The 25,434-nt window shown below is 39.4% G+C and overlaps 1 protein-coding gene across 4 annotated transcripts in view; it reads right to left on the bottom strand.

Annotated features, from left to right (window-relative positions):
- Positions 1-25,434, bottom strand: part of ARVCF (ARVCF delta catenin family member) — a 282,629-nt gene that overhangs the window by 169,450 nt on the left and 87,745 nt on the right. For 3 of the 4 annotated variants that reach the window (XM_061465622.1, XM_061465621.1, XM_061465620.1), the window contains exon 1: positions 4,244-4,488. In XM_061465622.1, coding sequence (XP_061321606.1) covers positions 4,244-4,459 — 216 coding nt within the window. In that variant the 5' untranslated portion in view covers positions 4,460-4,488. Of the gene's footprint in view, positions 1-4,243; positions 4,489-17,649; positions 17,716-25,434 lie in introns of those variants that run through there. The other variant, XM_061465619.1, reaches the window with a different exon arrangement.

Consider the following 25,434-nt stretch of genomic DNA (forward strand, 5'->3'; position numbering starts at 1 on the left):
GCTTTCCTACCTCTGGGAAGAGGAATAACACCTACCTGTTTTATAACAGGAACCCCTCTCAAATCGCTATAGGTCACTGCAAAATTATGGAAGTCAAAGTATTGTTACAGTGTATTTGTTGGCAAAAGAGGTTTATTGAATGCTGTGCTTTATTTTGGTTATGAACATTACGAGGAATGGAGATTATCAATGTGCACCAATGGGGAAAGGATCTTTGAATGCAAACGTTGTTCAGCTCCCAGCTGATCAGACTTGTCAGAGCTTCTCTGATACCCATGGAACCATGCCAGTTTAAACCAACTCAGGATACAGCCTTGTGTTTAATAAGTCTCACATGTCTGATGTTTTAATAAAAGTAAAGCAACAAAAAAAACCAACAAAAAAAAGAGAATATTCTTTATTATTAAAAAGTTATGCTTTGAATGGTTGGCTAGCCAGTGATAACACTGCAGCTTTGTGCATTCAGCCCACTACAGTACATACCCTACACATGTACTTGCCTACCTTCTTCCCGTCCAACTTCAGCTCCTGCTGTGAAGAGCAGCAGAAGGCCGATTTGAAAAGAAGTGAAATAGAAGCAGGTAGATTAAACTACATCACACATGAAGAATACTAAGACTTATCAAGCTCATAAAAGCCATTATAAACCAGGTTCTTTAACAAGTAGAAGATGTATGATGGGTGCTACTCACCACTGACTTAGATGCTTATTGGACTATGCCTGCATTGGTAACTGATAAAAAGACAAAGACTGCCAAGACTCCCACAGGTGGGGATACTGGAACAACCAAAACAATACTATTTGACATTCTTTACTGAAAAAATTAAAGAAGTAAATGTCAATACACATTAACAGACAGCTCTTTTTGTACAACCAGATTTGCACTTTCAGAACAAACAGCAATAACCAGCCATACGGCTCCCACAGCTCAAAGCCAAAATATGGAACAGAATCATCCTTAAAAACTGGAAGGATTTTTAGGAGATTTTTATTAACTAGATAAAAGCCTTATGATTATAATCTCATTAAATTATACCTTTTTTTTTAGAATACTGCAAAGGTTTCAACTGATTAAACTAATGACCTTTTGTCTAAAAAGTTCCTAATCTGGAAGAACACTTCGCTTGACTACTTCAAAATCCTCAGTAATGTGTGTGTAATGTTCCATATCTTCCAAAAGTTCTAGAGTTGAAACACCATAAGTCATGTCACTGATGCTACACTCAGCAACAAGCTCTAAATGAAGGCAACCTTTAAGACTGGAGAAGCCACACAAGGCAGAAGTTGTATTTGCCCACTTATTAACCATTCACAGCACTTGTGTCCCCATTCTCCAGAAATAGTGCTGGTTAAAGCTACCTGTCTCTGTGACAGTAGCTGGCTATTGCCTCTTTCAGGAAGGAGAGACAGGTCCAGAACCTCTGCATGGCCAGAAGGTTTGGCAGGCACTGCCTTCTACAGTGGGCTGAGACAATGCTCTGGCCACTACCTCAGTAAAAGCCTATCACTAATACTAATGGGGGACATTTCAGCAATGTCTAGGAGCTCTATGAATATTCAGGACCTCTTATCCTGAGGACAGGATTTCTCAGAAACCCCTCCTCTGGGAAAAAGTCCTATTCAAGAATTATAGAATAGTTAGGGTTGGAAAAGACCTTAAGATCATCAGGACCTTAAGATCATCAAGTTCTACCCGATCATCTCAGCTATTTCTAATTAGTATCCGAACAAACCATTAATGATTTGTTTAATGTGCCCAATTAATCAACTTCATCCATTATAAACAACTTTAAGATACTTTTCATAAAAACCCTCCACACGTTCTCAATGTAACATTAAGAAATCCATGCACGTGTCTTTTGGCAATCCCAGCACATCCCCGAGCTCTTCTGTAGACCTGATGCTTCTTGTCAGGGGCCAAAAGACACAATGCCTTATGCTCTCCCAGCAGACGTCAACAAGTACACCACAGCTCACATGTTCTGCTGGAGTACTCTAAATTCACACTGAACATGCAGAACTCACCAGTCAAGGAACTGAAGGAAGTGGCTAAAAGGGCTGCCTAGGACAAGGAGCCATTGTTATGGAATTAATTAGAATCAATATTTGCATAAGACCTTGATTTTGTCTTTGAGGACTTCATGAAGCTGTTACACTTCTGGCACATTGCCTATACACTATTTTTCCTTTTCTAAAATTAAAGAAAAAAGCTTAATTTTCTTTTCTAAGAAGGGAGTAAGTTTGGGAGCATTTATTACATGAAAAGTATTGAGAGAGGCTGTTAACAAAACCCTGACTATACACACTTCTCTAACAAATCTCTTTGACAGCTTCCACTTTGACAAACAAACACCACAGAAAACTGATGCCTGGTGGTGGGGATTGTTAAAGGGTATTTGGCATTCTCATAAAATGGAGTTAACCCTCACTTTTTCCCCCCTAAATTCTGCTCAGAATAACTAGATCATATACAAACACCTATGTGACTTCCAAATGGGAAAGCTGCCACTTGAGTTATTTTGTAATATTACTTGCAACAAAAGGTTGAATAGGGCAGCAGTACAGCAGAAACAGCAGAAATCAGTCAGTCCTGACTTAAATACAGCTTCACATAGTTGCATTTCACTGTAATGCATGAGCAGTCCTTACAAATGGCAGAGTATAGAGTGCCTTTTGCTTTGTATACTCTTAACAAGGAAATGCAATATAGAATAATAAAGATGAAATCACGATATATTCTGCGTAAGACTGAATGTACAGCTTTCGTCCTTCATTTAAACAGAATTTAATTAATTCTAGTAATTCAAGGAGGAATTTGGCCCTTGATACATTTAATGAAAATTCAGACAAATAACCTTACATTAATTCTTAACTGTACATATTTAGCTATTCAACCATTTTATTTCATATACAAGCTACTCTAAATACCTCAGCACTAATTATTTAGGAACTAAAGCTCCCCTTGCACAGTGGCAGTGAGCTGAGTGTACACAGATTCAGCGTGGGGTCACTTACAGGGGTGTTTCTCCATAAGAGTCACGTAGACTCCAGTAACTTAAAACTCTTTTATTAAGTTTTCTTGGAAATGGTTAGACCTTAAGCCATAACACTGCAGAAAATTCATGCTTCGTCAGTTTTGTGGATAAGGAATTTCATTCTGGAGCTATTAATCAAGCACTTTGCACAAAGTCATTCAGAAAAAGTGAAGGTGAACTTGTCCTTTCCCTGTGAAAAATACTATGTAAGCACATCTCCCCTCTCCGAACCCCAGCTGCTAACCAGAGGATAACAACCTAAAGCTCCTACCAGCTACTGTCAGGCTTTCAGCCTAACAAGCGCAGGCTACTCCTTTCACATTAAGTCCCATATTCAAACATCTACACGTACAGAAACATGGCAGCTCTTAATAGAAGAGCTGTGCTAACATAATATAACGTAGAGTCTGCCTGAATACAGCTTAGTGCAAGTATAATTGTAAAACAGTCTGGTGTAATTGAGAAACAACTTTTAGAATCCCCACAGCCCAGAGTTTCTCTCTGAATTGAACAATGTTTTCTTAGGAAGCAGACCTTCACAAATGGTACTATTGCTTCTGCATGACTTACCTTGCATGTCAGAGCGACTTGTGAGCTTAAGTAATTTAGCACTGTAAGTAGTTTATCATTGCACATTTACACAGTTAAAGAACACATATCAAGCAAAACCATATCTGGAAATCTGTGGCTACCGCAAAGCCAGTTTGCATCATTAAAATTAAGTCCATTAATTAAAAAAAAAAATGAGAAACAATGAAGTCTTCCCTCCACAAACAATAAGACTTCACAGGAGGGAAATCCCTGCTATTTATGCTGCTCCCTCTATTCAAACTCCAGCTATTTCTAATGGAAATTTTGTGCTCTATGGAGATTATGATTCAAACTTCTTTTTCAATCACCAGCACATCACCATACATACAGCAAATGCACAGATTTAGAGGAGGGTGTGAAGATGTATCTTTAGGGTTCAATACTCAAGGATGCATAGGTGTTTAAAAGTATCCCATGAGCTAAAAGAGCAACTTCTAAGCCAAGGCTCTGAGGCCTGAGTTACCAAATCAATCAATGACACACAGCAACTCTAGGGTATCAGGAGACAAGCCACAGAATGAAATGCTGACGACAAACAAGATGCACTTGACTTTCTGGAATGGGAAATTCTGGTATAGGTGAACTCTAGCAACAGGTAAAAGGAGCAGGCTGTTACCTGCAGGACAAGCTGCTGCCAGGCCGTTGCCAGTGGCTGACCATTGCCAATGTTGCACATGCTCATTCGGTCTGCTGGCTGATTGGCACGCTCAAGTTGCAAGGAGACATTGCGCCGCTCTTCCTCAAGTGCACGGGTCAGCCGCTCGAAACGAGCTTCTTGCTCTTTAACAGATGCTAAAATGCTGGCAGCAGACCTGATATCATAGTCATCCATGACTGCTTTCAAATGCTCCTGCCTGTTAACTGACCAGGGCAAATGGAAAGGGTTAGGTAAAGGGAAAGGGAGGGCACAGGTCAGAGGTTAGAAATAAAAATGCACATTGTTAGTCACCCTACTAAAATACTGCTCACTCTAAGAAGCAAACTGCAATGCTCTTTGAAAAGCCTGCCTTCCCATCCATTGATCTGATTTTAACTTAAAATAATCCAAGGCTTCTCTGTTCAAGAAAGAAAAAACCCCATGCTCACCTTAGAGAGAATTTATATTGAATTCCTTTCATCTTTTTGCTGAAATGCTCTGACAAGGGTTTTCATCCCTCCTGCAAAGCTAATTTCACTGTGCAAACAGTAACGTACTTAAATACAAAAAAAATACAGATACGGCTTTGGAGGGAATGAAGAACACAATCCTTCTCACTACAGACAACTGGAATCCGTCTTGAACAGCGTAAGTGAGAAGTTTAACATTTTCAAAGACAGAAACTTCATGATACAAGAAAACAGTGGTGTCCATTTTTTCCAAGTGAATGGACACCCACACCCACACCCCCAGTTGAGCAGACAGTAGCTAAAAATAGTTTTCATTTCTAAGTACACTGTAACATGGAAAATATTTTTAAATGCAGACAGTACAATTGCAGTTGAAATGTGCTTGATGATACCAGCGCGGCAGCCAATGGAACAGTCAGTCCTTCATGCAGCTGTTCGCTAATAATGCAAATGAAAAAGCCAAAATCAAACAGCTTCCATGGAAAACACACAGGGCTGCTTGTCTCTCAACACAGGATAAAGAACTCCGAAACCAGATAGATGGGGTGTATCGTTCTCCTTATGTCTTTTCTAGCAGGGTTATGAAGTATTCCATTTAAAACCCTATCTCCATCTGCATGGTGCATGCAGCAAAACTCCCCACTAACTCCACAGATCTATGTGAACATCATTTTAAATGTTTTCATAAAAACATAAAATCAGCAACACAATATAAGCTTAAATGGTGGCTTCAACAGAACCCTTTCACTAAAGCTAAACAAGTAACTGGTTTACTACCATTTGCTACCAAACTACTTGGAGCACCTCTGAGATGAGCGCAGAGGCAGAATTTGCTCTAGCTCCTGTAATTCAAGAGTTCATACCCCATGCTAGCTTTAAGTCCCTAGAAATTGTCCTTTGACGTGCAAATTGGGAGTGATTCTTCCTACTGTCAGAGAATCCTTGCCTTCCAGCAAGGATTTCCATGAGCACTGATAGTACCAAACCCTGGTTTTCCAGAAGCTTTGCATTTCATCCTTCAATGCCTTTAGATGATGCACACTCTCTCAACTGATGAGTTTTCCATGACTGTTACATTTACCAGGTCTCTTTGTTGCACTGATTCTCTGGTAGCTAATGATGATGTGGTCACATACTGTTACGTTCCCAAAAGAGGGAAATTAGTAGATAATAAGCTGCACGCTTAGTTTATTGGAAGCTCCTATGTAGGCTCAAGGTCTCCCTTCTTTTGTCATACATAGTTGAAACTATCAAACAGGCCCAAAAGACACTGGAGCAGAAGTAACAGACCCAAACCCAATGGCACACACCTTGGTTTCAAAGCAAATGACCTGTCCATAGCTCTGTGGTTCATTGTTAACTCCTAGGTACTGTTGAAAGGAATCAGGGCAATATGAAATAATGTTGGAAACAGCATAAGGATTACCACGTATTAATCTCATAATGTTTACATATAGCCATGATCTAAGGCTTTCCTGTTTTCAGACCAGTAAGCAGAAGTGCCTTTTCTCATTCATGCATTGATTTAACCTCTATTGAGTGTCTGAGAGAAAACCAAAAACCACCAAAGGGTTTTCCGGGTGTCACAAACTAGTTAAATATAGACCTAGCTGTCAACTCCAGAGACCTTCCATACTCAATCTTGTTTTGATAGATTATAAAAAGTCTATAAAAGCTTCAGAGAGTACACTGGTTTCTGCAAAGGAGAATCACAACCATCTCAAAGGACAGTGAGACCCACGGGCAGCCTGTGTAATGCAGGACAGGACTGCGTGACTCACCTGCTGCGTCTCAGCATGATTTAGCCCTGGCACAGCTACATATAAACACAGCCAGACTTTCTGGACCTAAGCTGGCTCATGTGCAGCCAACTTGCATGCTTCTGCTTTTGTGCTTCCGTGCTTTGCACAGATGGAGACAGCTCTGTTTGTTGTCTTTCCTCCCAGTAGCGCAGACATGCTCAGAGATTCCTCAGAGGGAGTGTGAAAGAAGTGGGACTTCACAGACCCAGGCACTAGCCAAATGTTGGGAAAAGCATACATGGGTGTTAAGGTGGAGGGGCATTTCTAACTGTAAATTCATAAAGACAGCTACCTGATTACCAGCTGTCACTGCCCTTATGCTAGAGCAGAGGAACAGCCTGACTGACACACAGATCCAAATACACTTCAGATGAGGAGCTGCTCCAGGCCCAAGAAACAGTAAAGGATCCGGATGGGTCAGGGATTAATGAGTGGAGACAGGCCCCTCAGAGGTGCTGCTGAGCAGGATCTCAAGTTTCCTCAATCGCTCCCTGCAGGGGTCCAGCTTTCAGGCCATTCACTGTCTGCAGCTAAAAACAGCTCCTCCTCACACACAACTGATGTTACTTTCTCGGGGCCCAAGATGCTGGGTACTCCTATGGACCAATTTCAATAAGTGAACCAAGGAGAGATGTAGGAAGATTGGAAGATGTAAATCACAGTAAATCTAAAAAAATCGGGCTCTCTTTATAATATATAATGCAAGTTTCTGTTCTAAGCAAAGCATTACCAATAGCACATGAAAATTCAAGAAGCACCTCCCCTAATACACATTCTGAAGCAGTAACAGCTTTAATAATAAAAGTTACAGTCGATGACTGAGCTGGCATGTAACTTTCAAAATGATCCCATTCAGGAAATCCTTAATGAGCTCTAAGCCTTTGGTGTCACACATGAGAGAACCTAGGAGTTTGGGGTTCTATAAATGGTACAAATCTCTAGAGAGCTACAGGTATCTCCATGCAGAAAATACGTTAACCTCCTTACAACCATAAGTATTGTGCTTCTTTTCTCTGCGCAAAGAAAAACACAGGCAGAAAATAAACTAAATTTTCAGATGTACAATTAGTGACCATAAAAACCCTAACTGCTGTGCAGAAACAGTAGCAGGACCAATAACTGCCTTTTAAGAACTGTTGGACAAAGACTTCTGCATTTTAAATGCTTTATTAGCAGATAAATACTTGCTTGCTGTTGATCACACTCCCAATTATTTACCCAGGGTTTCGACAATCTACATTATCAGGAGTCTAGACTAGAGGTGAAAAATAAAAGTACTGACTCACAAGTTAGTTACTCAGGCTGCCACTCGCAATTTGCTACCATTTGTAAGTAAATTGAAGTGCATTGAAAAGGGTAAAAATAAATGAAAATATGAGACCTATAGCAGCCAGGTAAAGATTATTCCTTAGGCTGCATTTCTAAACACAGCAAACACTTGCCTACAGAATGTCAAAGGCTATGCTGACAGCAGCAAATCTCTCTCCTGCCTACATGACTCTAAATATATTGGTGTTGCACTGGAGTTAGAGCAAAGCAAGAGATCCGTTTCTTCTGACTGTTCCTATGAAGAACTAATGCATCAAAAGGCTTCTTACAAGTCAATACAGCTTAAATGCTCAATAGGGATGAAAATCACCCCTGTGCAAAGAGGCAAGGTGGGGGTCCTCCACCCTACTGATAACCCAGCTGATGCCCAAGGATGTTTGAAGTCTCTTGGAAACACTGTCATGCCCAGAGTCACGGTACTTGTGAAAGAAGTGAGTTAATTCTGCACACTACTTTTGCTAATATAGGATGCAGCTGCTGGTCAAGAGTTTTTAAAGAGCCCTTTTGATTAAGAGGGGTCAAGTTCTGTGAGATTTGAGCACCTCAATCCTAACAGTCATGGAGAACCTGAAATCCCCTGCACTTTTCAAAATATTCTGCCTGCCTAAGGCAATCAGGTATTTGAGTGAGCCATGTTTGAAGGGAGCAATGTCCACCAGTCAGATACAGAACATCACAGAGGCTCCTCTCAGTAGGAGGGAAAGTGGCTCTTGGGGCATACAGGAGATTTCTCAGGTCCAACAGTCTGAATACTGAGCACAGCTCTCCCACTATTACTCTCTCCCAGCCCAAATCAAGTCTACTGGGTCCTGCTGGTGAGAGACGGTACTATGATGAGCAACAAGAAGCTTGTACAAACAACAAATCAACAGCTGTAGGAGCAAACATGAAGGCCTGTGAGCATGCATGGAAACAGCTGCAATGTGCTTCTACACAGAATAAAACCCATCAGAAAAAGAGCAAAACTGGGGCTTAAATAATCTGTGGAACTGAAGCGTAACGCATGCTAATTATATTTTCACCCTGAAGTGCCGTAAGAGATGAGTCGCACAAAATGACTGTTATCCCCCATGCAGCCTCAGAAAGCATGCAGAGAAAACCAAGCAATACACACCTATTGGATTACTGAGGTCTGAGTGTTAGAGCTGCTGTCACATCACCCGCTAAGACTAGGAAAGTATAGACAGAGCAGGAGAGGAGCCTTAAGCAGAATCAGCTGCAAGACAGAGGAAAGAGAAGACAGTTAGTTAATAAGGTATTACAGGCTCTTCTGTACACAGACATCTGCCAGGTTCTCCCCATTATGTTGCATAAATAATTTATTATGACATTTTCATCCTAAGCTGGAGGAAAATGAAATAATAGTCAGAGAAGCCAATCCTGAGACTCCTGAGGAAATAAAACCCCCACAAACAACTGGTTAATCCGATTTGTTATCAGTAGTCAATACTTGCATGCTCCTGTGAGACTCACTGTTAATGTCCTCAATCAAGGAAAACTAAGGACTGGAGCAAGGATTTTGAATGTTACACAATTGGGTATTGTAGGCAAACATTTGAAAACACAGAAACCTAACATGGTGATCTCAAAAATGATAATAACTATTTAGGCCCCATGTCTGGTGTATGAGCCCCCCAGTGGCTCAAAAACCATTTCATGGATAGCTGGTAGAGAGTACATTCATTTCTAAAAGAAGCACACTGCACAATAGCTTAATGCCCCTTTGTTTGTTCTACCTCTTTGTAATCTAATCCTATCTGAAACCCAAGTGAAAGTAAGTTTTTGGATATTAGGTCATCTGTGTAGGTCTAAGTCTCTGATCTGTTTTGTCTTAAAACATTTAGCACCCAAACTTCTCTGGGTCAACGAACACAAATTTAATACCTGTTTTTGCTGGAGAACATACAGAACAGAATCCATTTTGCAAAGTCGTGGTTCTATGAAGCAGTACATCCAGTTTTAAGCTACTACCACATCATAAATGCTGCACCCACATGGTATGAAATGCAGAGCCAGTACAAACTCACTTTGCTGGTTCAAATATATAGAACATTTTTAGAGAGCAATTTTGCCCTAGCAGATCTTATGCTTGACCAGGTACTATCTGCCTTCCTGAAGCCAGCATAAACACAATTTCCTGTGTTCCAGCCAAATTACCAGAAATATGAGCCTTTCTTTGCATGGCTCCAATCTCAAAGGGCATGGAACCATCATGCGAGAAAACTCGTTCTTAAACTAACAGAAGTAAATTCTATGCTTAAAACTTGCTACATATAACAAAACCATGCAAAGATATGCCCAAAGATGAAAGTCAGGAGGCAGAATGAAAGACTAGTTGTCAAGTAAATGACCACAGAGAATAAATTAAGCATAATTCAGTTTCTACAGACAAAAGAGCAACACACTGCAAAATAAAATAAAATATCTATATATTACATGTAGCAAATTAAAATAAAACTGCTTCTCAGACCTTATGGTGAAATCTATCTTGAGCCTGGCTCCCCTCGTTGCTGCTCTGGTTGACTGAGTTCTAATTTGACCCTTACGTGACAATCTCCACCAATGAATAGCAATGAGGAATTCACAAAGAAAGCTATTTCAATGTAGTTCTCTCATAGGCACAGACAGACATACTGTGCTGGTGTCAAAAGAAACAAAAAAAACCCTGGTCAGGGTGTTTTTGTTCCTTTGGACAGAAGCAGTCTGTGAAACAAGGCTTAAACTAGGCAAGGAACAAGGGCAGAGGAAATGCCAACAGGAAAACTCCTTGAGAAGGAACTTTGGATCTTAAGGACCCAGCAATAACCGTGCAGCTCACCAGTTCTATTATTGCAGAAGAAATGTCAATGTGTAATATTTAAGGTTTTACATCAGTAGGAAATTTCATCTGATATCCTGCAGGAATCGTTTAGTAGAAATAAATGCTGCAAATAAATTGGCAGAATATCCTACTATGATCTGGGTTTGGCAACCACAAGAAAGGAATCCAGGCACACACACATCTTTGTATGCGCAATGCAGCTGGAGTACTTCACTACAGAACAGGCTCTGGTCAGTAGCGCCACAGCATCTCCCATCTAACCATATTGGTTCCCAGTCCATTTTAAAATTAATACTTTAATTAACTTCTAAGTTAATTACACTGCAATCATATTTCCTTACAAAAGATACAGTTCTTAGCAAAATAAGAATACAGCATTTTCTTATATCTAAACACCAAGCCTCTTGTGGATTAACCAGTGCATACTTAAATGACACCAGTCATCTTTCTACAGCTTCCCTTTGGGTAATGATTCCTCACTTCAGCTGTCAGTTACTGGGAATTTTGGGGTTTTTCCTTCCAAAATCCCATGCAGTGCTTTCAGGGCTCGGTGATACATTGTGCCTGCACAACTTTAATTATACTGTAGCTCTATTGCTCTATTTCCCTAATAAGATACATTTCAATTGCTATACTGTACTCCCAAATGGAAAGGAAAATAAATTAGAGGAATACAGAACACCTTTCTAACAACTGCATGCATGTAATAGCACAAATAATTCAGTAATGCATTAAATGTCAAAGTGAAGTATTTTTAGATGGGCAATTTTAAAAGTAAATGCTTTAGCCTATGATTACTTTTACCCAACGTAAAAAAATTTAATTTCTCCTTGAAATTTATCATTCATAGACCAGAACAGTGTAACAGCACCTTTCTGAAGCAGAGCTCCTGCTCTCCAGGACCTAAGAAGTTGCCTACACTGACCAAGCTGAACTCTTCTGTCAGGGAGCACTCATTATGCCACACTTCCTTCAGACATCAGAGCTGGTGTTAATTAAGCATGAAACAGCACAGCAAAGAGGCGTCATGTTACCTCAACACCTACTAAGTGTCCACACTAAGGTGTAATGGGGTATGTGATAGACACTATAAATTCGCGCTGTGCACTGTGAATTCTCTGTGTAAACAAACATTCCTCATACCTTTAGAAGTGAGTGTCTAGGTAGAACAGGGTTTTTTTAGACACTCAAAGGTAAGGATCAAGGCAGAGATGGCTGAATTCTGACTTCAGTATGTGTCTGCTGAATTGGAATGTTACAGAATCCCTTGCTATTGCTCTATCTCAATAAGTGTTAACTCTGTCAGCTCAGCCACAACCATGAAAATATTAGCATCATTCACACTTCATTCCCTACACGAAGAGAATCACTGTTTGCACAACTTAATTTCTATTTATCTACTTTAGTTAGAAAGCATTTGGAAGACAGCATTTCCCTCCCCCTTATATCAAGAAGCCAAGTCTGAAGTAACCTGCTGAGCTGAATGATGTGCACAAATCTCATGGAAAAATTCAGAATATTTTGATAATTTCAGCAATTCTGTTTGCTTAATACTGTACATTATACTGAACAGGCCTGTGTTTCTATTTTCCTTGATATTTTTGGGGTTTCTATAGAAATAAAATGCAAATTGGAAGTTAAAATGAATGAAGAACGAGTAAGATACTTTGCTATCTCTCTTGGAATATGAATAGTAAATTTGCTGCTTCACAAACCCCTGCCTTGGAACTTTCCTAACATAACTGCTACCAGCTTGATTTCCTTTAGGCTGTCACTTTAACACCCTAGAACACATGTCATTGCATTCTAAAGCTACTGCATGTCATTGATTTTTCAATGGTCTCCCCCACTGAAATCAATAAGGAGTACGACTTAAAAATGGATTGCACTTTGTGGTCCCTTTCTGATTCATGTATATTCAGGTTTCCAACTTCTCCCATAGCCACTTTTATCAGAAGATGTATGTAAGCCTCAACACATCCCCTGACCTCAGCCTGATTCTCACCAACAGGCACTAGAGTTGCGAGTGGAAGCAGACAATCTGTGCAAACTTCTATTGACTAGAAAATGCCACCATAACCATTTTACTAGAATACTGTCAACCAAGCAGCTAGGGAGAAAACCCTCAAGAAGCTTCTATGACTGCTAGATAATATCAGGCATTACGTTAACTCTCTAGGCATTGCTGCCTGCACACGGCTGTATGGATGGACTGGGTCTGATCTCATTTTTGACAGAAATACTTCCTTATTGTAGAGGCCACCTTGCAAGCAGAGCCATAAAAAATCAATATATATATTTTTAGAACAGGGCCATTTCAATGAGAAAGAGAGAAAGATAAAGATCAGAAGCAGCACAGTTCGTAACTTCATTCCCTAGTTCCTCCCCTAGCATTTTAAATCTTAGCTTCATTAATATACAATCCAATTTGGCCACAAATAAGCCAATCATATGAACAAACTGCTATAAACTTATGCAGTTACTGCCACAGAATACTTAAAAAGTTTTCACTAAACAATATACAAGTATCCTTACTTTTTTTGGCTTCTGGATGTTCTGAGTACTGGCAAAAGGGCTTCCAATTTAAGACAAAAGCTACAGACAGGAATGCAGCCTGAAACTCTTATCAGGGAACTACAGACAAGAACAGCAATGTATTTACAAGCATTAAATCTTCCCTTCACAAAACACAGGAATAAGGGAGTCAGTGGGTGGGCAGCAATTTCCATAGCCAGACCACTGGCAAAATGGAGTAACTGAAATACTACAGCAAGGCTGGAAAATGCTGCAGATGATCATAATAATCTTTTTATGAAAGATACTATTGTGCCATCTTCTAACAGATGAACTAAATAACATAATGGCAAGCAACAAAGATGAGGTCAGCTCTACAGTTAGGTGGACCAACAGCCTCCTTGATCTATTCCAAATGCTCCAGTCGTGGTGTTGGTAGGAGCTGTATTTAACCCGACTGCTGTTGGTTGGGATATCATCACTTTACTACATGGTTTGAGATCAGAGGAAAAAATCCAACTGTGACCCCACAGAACAATGAGGGTTTAAGCTCAGCAACAGATGTGTGAAATGACTTATCCCAACCATGAGGAGTTAATTGATCCTATAAATAGTACTCTGCAGACCAAAATTAAAATCCATTTAATTCCTGTATCCAAAGCACACAATCAAGCTTTGCTTATCAGTAAACTATCTTCCTTTAGAGAAGTGGGCTTGGGTGTTTTACATGTAGATTAACACACAGAGATAATTTATTTCAGGCTATTGTGAGATTTTCTTTCTTTTATGTTTCAGAAGAACAGGGCTGCATGCAGCTAAATGAGATCCATAGATTACAGTAGAAGAAAGGCTAATAAAACTGCATAGCGACATTCCTGGGTAATAACGAATGGGGCTTAATTCTAGGGCTTCAATCTCGGGGTTTATGAGGGCATTTCCAATTACTACTTTTAAGATTAATGCAACTGAATGCATCAAAAAGGAAATAGATCTTTTAACCCATCTGAATGAAACACTTGATATCGCCCACAGCATTTTAGGCCAATAAACAAACTGATTTGCTAGGGGAAAGAAAAAACCAAAAATCACAGTTCTGAAGTGTTCAGATCAGCATCTTCCCTGCGGTTTTCTTACTGCTTTCAGGAGAAAAGCCAGACCAAAAACCCTCTCCATTTTTGCTAAGTGTGTGTCTTGTTTAACTCTCGCAGCCACATCTCATGGATTGTGTGGCTGCTCTACTGCTCTGATGGGGAACTGAAAATGAGTAGAAACAGGAAAGCAACATTGTCAATATTCCTATCTAATTCTTGAAGCTACTAAATCAAATGAATTTTATTAGCTGCTCACCAATCCTACTGCATTACTCTCCCGTATTTCAACCTCTCTCATTAAAAACAACCAGATTTCGACCTCACATTGCTTTAAAGCAGGAACAGTATCAATGAAGAGGAGATTAAAGCAATATATATATAAAAAAAAAAAAGAGGGTAGATACAGAATGAAGCCCACGAGCAGCTCTAATTCCCTCCAGTAACATCTGTCTCATTCTAACTCAAGTATTTATTTCACTAAGCTAAATTTAGAAGCCTGGAGCACTAAGTAAACCTACTCCATTAGACCTGAACTATAGATCTGCTTTCTGCAATTGTATGTGCAGTGATAGACCCTTCACTGTTTCAGTATCTATAAATTTAAAATGCAATCCAAGTTCATTTTACCCTTGTACATTTAGGATGCAATCCAAGTTTGTGCTGATTAACATCACAGCTTTTTAGTGTTACAAGGCAAACATGCATTTGAGAACTAATAAATAATATCTGAGCAAAATAGAAGTACTTAGCTCATCTGATGTCTTGAATAATCATCCAGCTCACACAAAAACATATAAAGTCAGGAAAAAACAGATACATTTTAGTGACAGTTTTGAAGAGTCTCATCATTCCATATGATAGATTTTGGCATGTAACTTCTCTCAACAGATTACACACTCTCGGCATTACACACTCAAAAATGTCCTGCTCCAGAGCACTGCTTCCCATTTGAGGGTCAGAAACAATGTCAAGAGAACTGACAACTTCACATCTCTGTTTCCAGGTACAAGACATAGCTGAATCTTCAAAGCAGAAATCTTTATCACTCAGAAGCATCTTCTACTGTATTAGCCAAGCATACTGGCTTCTTTGGGGTTAAACTGACAGCACAGCCTTCAGAGAATAATGTTCAGGACATGCCTTTTTCATATAATTGGGTAAGATGCCATAGTAACCCCATTGATTAGTCCAGACTCATGCATTCTTTCCTCATTTAGATCTTCACTTGCATGAAAAAGAAATGCAGTGCTGTGCTTAGTCTGCAAAGCGTTACATTCATGCACTCATCAAAAACTATTTTTATTACATCACTTGAAGTAGCAATTTTCACAACTAAGATCCATATCTTTATTAGAAGAGCTTCTTATTCATTGGCTTGTAGCTCTATAAAAATTTAAACTTTTGGGCTGAATTTTTCCCTGGTAGATCGTCTGTTCAGGCTGAATTTCCCTTTCAGGAAAACTTCAGCTAGAATAATTTGACTGTTTTTCACATCAGTTAGGGAGATTTTTCTGCAAGTTTCTTCCATCAGTGGCTCTGAAGACACAGTCAAGCAGCTTGCTATGAGTCAGCAACCCTACAGCTGCTCACACAGCACAGGGGTACCGTATTTCCCTTCCGCTCTGTAGGCAGCTGGGAGGCTGGCAGAGGTCCCCACAACCTCGGCACTGGCAACATACCAACACACACAGTGAACCTCTAGGGATTCCCTTTTCGCCTATCCTGCTTTTCATGCCTGCGAAACCTCTTCTGGATTTGACCTTATAATAAGTTCCCATTTCAACTAGACAATCACATTTAAACTATGTCTTTTGTGCTGAGGTTGACACTGATCTGCAAATCGGTAGGAATTCAAGGAAGTATTGGATTTCGGGGGTCATTATCAATTGTCTTTTGGACAGATCATTTTCTTCCAAAGAGCTGTAGTTAGACACTGACCTCATTCCTTTCAAGGCTATCCTGCTTCTCTATCTTTGACTAAATCTCAATGCTTTTTCTAGCTTAGATCACCCATCAATATTTCTTCTTTCCAGGAACGCACTATCACTAGTGCTTAATTACAGTTAATTGGAAGCAGAAATACTTCCAATCTGCTCCAAGAACCAATTTTCTATTCAAACATCCCTTTTCTAATAACCATTCTGCTGATCACTGCGCTGAGTGGGGAAAAGTCATAATTTTGCTTTAACTGTGTAACCACTGCAAATACTTAAAACAAATGCCCCTCTATTCTATCAAAATTAAAATCCTGCACTGTATAAACAGGAATGTATTCCAGCTATAATAAACACTTTTAAGCCATTCCATTAAGACCGTATGAGTAACAGAGATAAGTACTAAACAGTTTAGACAGTGAACGCAATGTAAACTGTTAAGAATCCTTCCTACAAACAGCTTTGGGACTTTAAGTGGGCTATACACACCTTCAGTTTTGACAGATATAAAAGGGACAATGTTTAATTTAAAAACCAATCAAATTAAAATGTTAAGAACTTCATAAAAAAACAGTAACATGATACTTGTTATTCAGAGGATTATTTTCGAAGAATGCTTGGCTAAAACTATAATCCACCTACACTGAGAAAAATAAAGCAGTACACAGAAGGGAGTCATATTTCAGGAAAACAAACAGAGCACTTTAATATTTAATCCCATTATTCACCACCAAGCCTCCAGATTTAAAAGGCAGACAAAAGCATTGAGCTGAATTCACAGCAGCTGAAAATGCTTGTGGTCATCCTTTAAGCAAGCAGAGAAAAGCCAAGACATAGTTGGCTGGGAGAGAATAGAGAGAGGAAAACACATCTTAAGAGCATGGCCCTTACTGCAGAAGGAGGTGGAATGCAAGACATAATCACAGCCTTTCATTAAAGCTTGTTCAGGTACAGGTACATTCTAGGAAAGCACAGGATGAGAACAGGAAGGGAATGCTCCGATTAGGACAGGAAGAGTCCACCTGCTGTAAATGTGGCCATAGAAAGGAGTCGCACAGTAAGAGACATTCCCTGCTCTGTCAGGGGTAGAATGAAATGAAATGAGGATTTCTATGGGAAACAAGGAAGGGAGATGTCAATCAGAGATGGTCTGAAGTCACAAAAGAGAAAGCTGTCATCCCTGTATACCTCATCAGGCACTTGAATTTCACCCTCAGTGCCTCAGCTCTCATGGTATATTTCCCTACTTTCTGCCTCTCAACCATTCAACCACTATTGTAAAGCAAATTTAGCAGGCCTTCAATAGCATATAAGCTAACGAATTTGGGAGGTGTAAAGATAATTTAATAAAAGGACAATGATTTAAGAACACGCATAATAACAAAGCGGCAAAATACTTGATGAGCAAGTGCAGAAAACAATACCTTTTATAGTGTTCCTTTCCTGTAGTAGCTTTAAGATACAAATTCTCCCTCGGTTCGATGATAACTCTGTCAGAGACACAATGAAACACAACAAAAAAGACATTTATATTCCATCTAGGGAAAGAAGGAAGAAATTATTTTTAAATAATTGACAACATAATACAGTGGAAATCTATTCATTGTATCTCTCCTCGGTCTCCCCTTCCCCTCTGGAGTCATGCTGGTGTACAAAGAAAGGGTTACTTCCAACAGCTATTCCACCATCACCTGAGACCTTGGGAAAATCCCACAGAACTGTGGAGTATAGAAAGTGAACTCCATAGGAAGAGCTCATTTGGCTAACGAGCAATTCCAGTCCTCTTGATATCTGTCCCAGTGCCATCCGTATGTGCATACATCAAACATTTCCAAATTTAGAATTTAATCTGATACATATTTAATTCCCCACTGATTCATACATTTAAAAGCCAAAAATGTTTCCTGCATAAGCATACACCATAGCATTTTTAGTCATCCAGGTCTAAATACCATCTAGTGACTCCAAAAATGTCAACTGTGGCTACACAAATACTCCTCATCCCATTTGACATTTTTTCTTCTAGGAGCAAGAAACATAAGAAATTAGGGCAGGAACATTCACCTTTGAAAGTCACCAGAAAGAACTCTGCATTTTTCAACATCTCATTCTTTTGTTTGAGCTTCAGGTAGTATTCCCATTACAGCATTTCTTATCCTAGAAATTTCTCATACAGATAACAAGCAGGATCCTTTGTCTTAGATTCCCAGTCTCCTCCTCTTTCTGAGACCAGGAACATTTCAAGTAGATGATTCCTGCAGATCATCCTTGCTTAGTTCCACTCAGGCTAAAGTTTACCCATAAACCAGACATGCCACTCCACTACCCTTCCCCATCCAGCCTGCAACACAGGTTCATCATTAGACCCTTTCTGTCTGCTCCTCCTTTGACTGGAAGGTACAGTAAGGCCAAATAAATGTATCAGTGGTCTGTAAGGAAAAACCCTTCAACCCTGCAGATGCACTGTAACCAAACTGGTGCTAAAACAAGACTATACATTTCTGAGGTAAGGTGAGGGCTTCTTTGAAGCCTAACTTCTTTTAGCTTTAGTCTCAACAAGAATATGACTTCCTCCTCTAAGTAGGCTAATTTTATGTATTTTATTAAAATATTCCCCATTTTTAAGCCAGAAATAATTCATGATTTACGTTTAGTGTCACCTGGAACAGAAGAAAACTACTAGAAAAATACTTCCCTTGATTTTAGAGTCCTATTTTTCCAACAGTATGTTTTGGTTTAGTTGATTCAGAATCAAGGCGACAAGCAGCCCAAGGCATTTGTCTTGACTTGGAACATCGTGGGTAAGACCCAGATCCACTATAACCTTCATCTATGGCTGTGGGCTACTTAACCTTTTTTTAATCAGTATGTGTTGCCAATAACACATCCACATGGTAGGTAAAACAAGGAGATGGATCAGCAGGAGTTATGACATTCAAAACCACACAGGCTATCTCTTCTAGCAAGACGGGTACTGTTCTACGTAGTTGTGTGAGCAACAGTCCCTAATGTACTGTGTGGGTTATGACAAACAACTGGATCAGCTAATGCTGACAAACCATGCCATTCGCATCCCATTCCCATGGGTGTGGTCTGACATTGGGAAACCAAGTGTTGGTTTATACAGCTGAGAGCTTAAGCCTCAAATTCTGGGAAGCCTGAAGCTTGCTAAGATTCATACTATCTTGCAAAGTCCTTTCTCAACCATGGTTGCTGTCCATTTGGTAGCATGACCTGTAGTGCAGCAGAGAGGCGGGGGAAACCCACCAGCTTGGACCACAGGACATTTAATAAAACACCTGTACTTCATCACAAAAACACTGCTTCATTCCAGTGAGGTATTTTTACTGCTGATTTTAATCAAGCATCTTACAGCTCTCAGATGAGAAAGGTGGGAAAAAACCTGTAATGCCTTTTCAAATTGCTTGTTCTCTCTCACTTGTAACTAATTACCCCGCTCACACTTCCAAGTGCTTTTATGTTTGCTCACTAACAAACGACCAAAAAAATGGAACTTGACAATTAGTCTCTAGCTATAATAATTAAGATAAATATTTTCAGAATAAGGAACTTAACAGAAGGCTAAGACACAGACACTGCAAAATGCACGGGAAAGTAAAGCATCCATCAGCAAACAATTTCCTGCCATTCAGTGAGTTCCACAATTGCATCCTAATCACTTCGTTCTTTTCTTACTCTGGTGAACATAATTAGTTATTAAAACTTTCTAATGCAGTGAGAATTTGAGTAGCTTATAGGACCATAGGAAAGTTTTTGATGCATCAATAACACTTTGACACTGCACCATCGCACGTGTTCAGAGCAGTATTTTTACGTAAACAGCGTGATGTAAAGTACTGTAGCAATCAGTCTTACCATTTGTTTCCTAATGTCTTATTCTGCATCATCTGCTAAGCCTGGGATGTGGTGGTAATGCACTCATCACACCTTCTTGGTTCCTTACTCAAAAAGCTTCTGAACATGCACCCAGAATGATTAGTGCATGGCTGGTTGTGTGAGCAGCAGCCTGTGGATAGGTGAAGCATTGGCAGACCCCCTAGTTTGGTGGGCTTACCTGGCCCCTTGCTTCACACTTCACTAGGCTGTCAGTGACACGCATAGAAATAGGTGCAATTAAAACTGCCAACTATGAGGCAAGCAGTAAAGTCCAAACTAAGTGAGAGACACAATAAAATGGTGTGGATAGACAAGCAGACTTCTTGTCAATTCGGCTCCTATACTACCATAAGCACGTATTGCAAAATCTTGCCAAGGGCATGAACAGAAAGCTTGTATCTTTGCCTCCTTCTGTCACTCAGATGAACTTCTTTCAGGCATTTCTGACACTAAAATAACTAATAAAGAACTTGGGTCATGTAATTTATTTGGCAACAGAAAAACTACCTGCAGATTCATAGCTACAGCCCTCACCACACACTTAGAGCCCAAAATCAGCCTTAAAGAACAAATGGTTTTCTTGTTTATAGCAATGTATCACAGACAGCACAACTTGAGTTACACCAAAGGAAAAGAGACCAATGGAAAAGAGCTCACTTGGCCCAAGTTAAATGTCCATGCTTTGTCTGTATTGATTGCAAGAAGCTCATACCCTCCACTTGTATGTTTTTCTTGGCAGGAGCTGTGTCACAGATAAATCACCAGAAGTACAGGCTGAACTGAATAGTACCCTTTGAGCTGTATTTTGCATCTGCTGTGATTTACTTTTGTTAACCAAGAGACAAGGAGGTGAGAGAAGGAATTCTTTTTCCCTAAGCTCCTCCTTCCTTCACCTTTTATCCTTTTTTGCTGAACTGCTACTTCATTTCACAGAGAAATGTAAGAGATTCTGACTGACAACGCAGTTCTGCTTTTATATAAGATATCAGATGGCAAACATGGGGTATCTACATCATACAACTCAGTATGTGGGCACATACTCTGTCACAACTTGCATCAACACATGAAACAGTCATGGAAGTGAGGTCTCTCCACTTGAAGATGTGATACAAACACAGCTACCACACAATGCACTTAGCAGCAACACTCATTCAAGGCTTTCCACCTAAAGAGGCGGACTACAAGCTGTTTGATATTCTAATATTTACACTCAATTATCTTGAGAAATTTATTTAAAACCAGCATTATTTTGGTGTTACTTACGAGCTTGGAGTTGCTTTATAAACTCCTACTCATTCTTAATTATAATGTAAATCAGCATGTTAACATCAAGTAAGCAACAATTAACGAAACCAGCCGATACAAACACAGACAAAGTTTGGACAGAAGCAGTGGCAAAATGCCCAGGAAGTTACAAACCCTCCGAACAGCTCTGTCAACATGGGTAGGTACACAGACCTTTCAAAAATAGATGCTCTGGGTAACAGCAGTTACTGCCAATGAATTTTATATACATATTACAAAAGCAGTAAAGAGCCTATGCATCAGTACACTGACATGTCATAGATAAGAATCGTGGCTTTTTTAAATGTCAGGACGGAGAATGTACAATGTTGCTCAAGTCATTACACACTAACAGTGGTGTAAATCATTTATTAAGGCAACAATAGCTGAACTAACTTTGGCAAACAAGATGCACCTACTTCCTCAACTACGTTAGTGTGCTGACAAAGACATGGCATATTAAAAGAAAATTTATGAAACACAGAACTACAAAAGCCAGTGTATAGTGATTCATCACAATGCGCTATGATACAGGCAAGTAAAATTAAAGCTAATCCCTTCTACTGAAGGAAATGTCACAGACATGTCAGTAAATTAATATTTATAAGAAGCCCAGACAGTTTAGTGTTTTTAATGTAGGAATAGGATTTTCTCCTAAACATCAAACAGAAATTGCATTAAAACTGCAGTTGCTCGATTGCTGCAAACCTAAATGACAGTATTTCCTAGATTTGTTTTCCATCATGTCAGCCAGATTAGCAACTGTACACAACTGGGAGATTTGCAAAATCCACCAAGTAGCCATGAATTATACATCCCTAACTCTTTAAAGTTAATGCACAATAATCTTCCTATCAAGAGCCCACTGACAGCTGCTGGTACTACTTTCCTAATATTTCTCATTACACAGACATCTAGGAATGGAAAAACAAACAGGTACACACAGAATCTAATACCACACCAGTGCACATATACATTGCACATATATGTAATAACTGAGGCTTTAATGACAACAGTGTTTCAAGAATTAGGTAGCAAAAAACCCTGTCACTGGTAACCTTTTATAAAAAATTTAATTCTAAACTTCACAGCCTAATATCCATAAGAGTTCATCACACACAATTAAATTAAAACACAGCACTTCATCACCTTTTATACAAATTTGGAAAGGAATTTTGTTGTATTACATGCTATTACGGAGTTCCATTTAATTTAGCTGATGAATTACCTGCTTTTGTTTTCCAGTATCCTAAGGATAACCCAGTGGAATACAGGAACTTTTCACAGGGGTAGCAAAAGTCACCTTCTACGTACTACAGAAACAGGATTAATTTATTCATTTTAAATGGGAGGCAAAGGTGATCTCCCAAAAATTTATAATGAAAATTAATCTTGGACAAAAAGAAGAAAAACAATTAAATCCCAAAGTCAGTGATAATGCAATATTAATGCCAGTGAAGTTCACAGTAACTGAGGGAAACTGGTTGCAGCCAGTTATAGCCTTCAAGAAAGAAATTCTTCTTATAGAGCAATTCAGACCCAGCTCTGTAATCACTTCCATGACTCTTCAGCCTGGATAGAAATTGCAGTTAGGCCTGGAACTGGTGCTTAAAAACCCCAAGACAACAGCACTGAAGTTAACTGACTGACCAACAAGAGCCTCTTAATATGCTTTTGCTTCTTCTTCCTGGGAGTTGTGTATGCCTGAGTATATGATTACCCCAAAATCACATATTTATAATCTTCTGAAGGGCCACTGCAGGATTCAGTGGTTTTAGCTGAATTACAGCTAGGTTCATACACCTCAGCTCAACTCCTCCTAGGCAAAAGTGAGAGATACTGGCCCACAATATGCTTGCAGTGCAAGTGGGGCCTTCCAGACTATCAAACCAACCAAAGCGATAATGGACAAGTACAGCAAGTGCTGGTGGCAGAGTTACATTGAAGACAAAGCTTTAGGTCCATGGCTGTAATAAAATCCAAGATTACTTTTTAAATCTAGGCTGAATCACCATTCGGACACAAATATCACTCAGTAACAGCTCCCACACCAACATTTTTACTGTGCAAGGACTGGCAGTCCAGAGGAGCTTCTGTTAGAAAATAGAAGTGCTGTTTCCTAAACAAACCAGCAGTTTCTAGTTACTAGTACTACTAGCTGCATTCCTGTAAATTAGTAACTATATCATAGAGCGAATTTACATGACAAAATTTAATTTTAATGTTTCCAAGTGATATAAACATCATTAAAGTGGTTCAGTGCATCCATTCCCAGCCACAAAAATCACAAATAGTGAAATGATCCTTGCTTATTGAAGACTTGACTTCAGCATTACAGTTTCCTATCCAATCAGGTAGTCCAATGGACAGTCTGGAAGGTGAGAAATGGCTTCCAGCTAGGTTTCCTAATTCAGGGTTATTGCCCCCTGTGCAGGGGGGAAAGACAGAAGACACCAAAGGAAAGCAAATAAGAAAAAAAGAATCTCAAAAGTAAGGGAGAGAAGAGGAAAGCAGCAAATGGTTGAATTTGTGGGTGAACAGCCAAGTTCAACACTGACTGCAAGACACAAGATACAGCAGACTTCAGCTGTGAACTCAGCCAAGGGTTTGTATTTGAATTGCTGGAGGAGACCTACGCAATTCACTGTCATATTTAATTGAAATTCTAGATGAAATGAACTGAGAAATTAACCTTTCCCATTTGGCTCCTATTTGAAAATGTTTTGATGAAGAGGAGAAAGTTTAATAATGAACATCATGGCTACCTCACTGGGTTTTAAACTCATTTATTGTACAATCGAACTATAAAGCTAAGAGTGTTGTTAACTAACTCCTTCAGCAAGGACTTCCCAACTCAAGTTAGAATTTTTAGAGGTAAACTTTAAAAAGGAAATCTTTGTTGACAATTTTAATACAAAAAAGAAAACTGCTGTTCACAGTTAACGTCTTGCTGTACTCATACAACATAGATTAGCTGCTATAAACCAGCACAACGCTGTAACAGTTTCATTAGGATTACAATAACCAGAAGTACTCTGCAGTCAATGTTGTCAGATGTTTCTGTGTTGATCTGACATCATTCCAGCATGTTAATTCTGCTGCACTGACTGCCAGTGGCTAACATCTATTGCCTTGGCAATTAAGCTGGCAAGGTCTCAACTCTGAACAAAAGGCAGTTACCAGATATTTTGTCAAGCTGGGGAATTTCTTACCGAAAATATGTACTTGAAAAATGTCCAGTTCTTTCTGAGGACACTCTCTGTGCCCAAACAGAAGAAGAAAACCAGCCTGAAAGAATGCTTAACAACTAGTATTTGGGGAATAAAATTACAGGGTAACCTAAGAACTATGTTTTCTCCATAAATCCATATTTGTACTGAGCAGTCTTACTAGTCTGTGCTGACAACTAGAGTACTTTAAGCAGTCATCATTACAATGGTACCTAAACCCTGTAACTGGTGTTAAGACCTTCTGCTATATAAATAGACAGGTTACCATTAATATGCTAACAAAGTTAAAAGAAAGGGAAGTAAAATACAGGTAAGACTGGAGAAATTGCAGAGAGAATGACAGTTTGCTGAAGGTCAAAGCCATGAGTGAGACACCAATCTCCTGAATTGCAAAACTAACACAGAAGTGATGCCTTCCTCTCATCCTCAGGAAGAAACACAATCGAGTGAGGCCTCTGTCCATTTCCAACTCTTACAGTTATTTAAATGAAGCAGGATTTTTTTTTAAACAAGAACACAAAACTAGCTTGAATCTGAATCCTGCCAACCTGCAGAACCCACAGCACTCTTGTGGACGGTAGGAGATGCACACATCTCCCAGAAACCTGACCAAGTGGATGCATGTGTATGCAGCTAAACCTAATGAGCATTCCCAAACCAAAAAGCTACGTACAAATGGTTAGGAAAACAAAGGAACAAGCAGTCAGATCATTTCAGATGTGCTGGCATTCTTGAAATTTTGTTTTATGTTCCAGAGAAGCACTGATTTCACCAATGAGGTTTGGGCTAGTACAAATT

This window comes from Pezoporus flaviventris, unplaced genomic scaffold (assembly GCF_033815535.1).
Source record: "Pezoporus flaviventris isolate CSIRO_AGI_PZ_B2104156 unplaced genomic scaffold, CSIRO_AGI_Pfla_v1 ptg000041l, whole genome shotgun sequence".
NCBI lineage: Eukaryota > Metazoa > Chordata > Aves > Psittaciformes > Psittacidae > Pezoporus > Pezoporus flaviventris.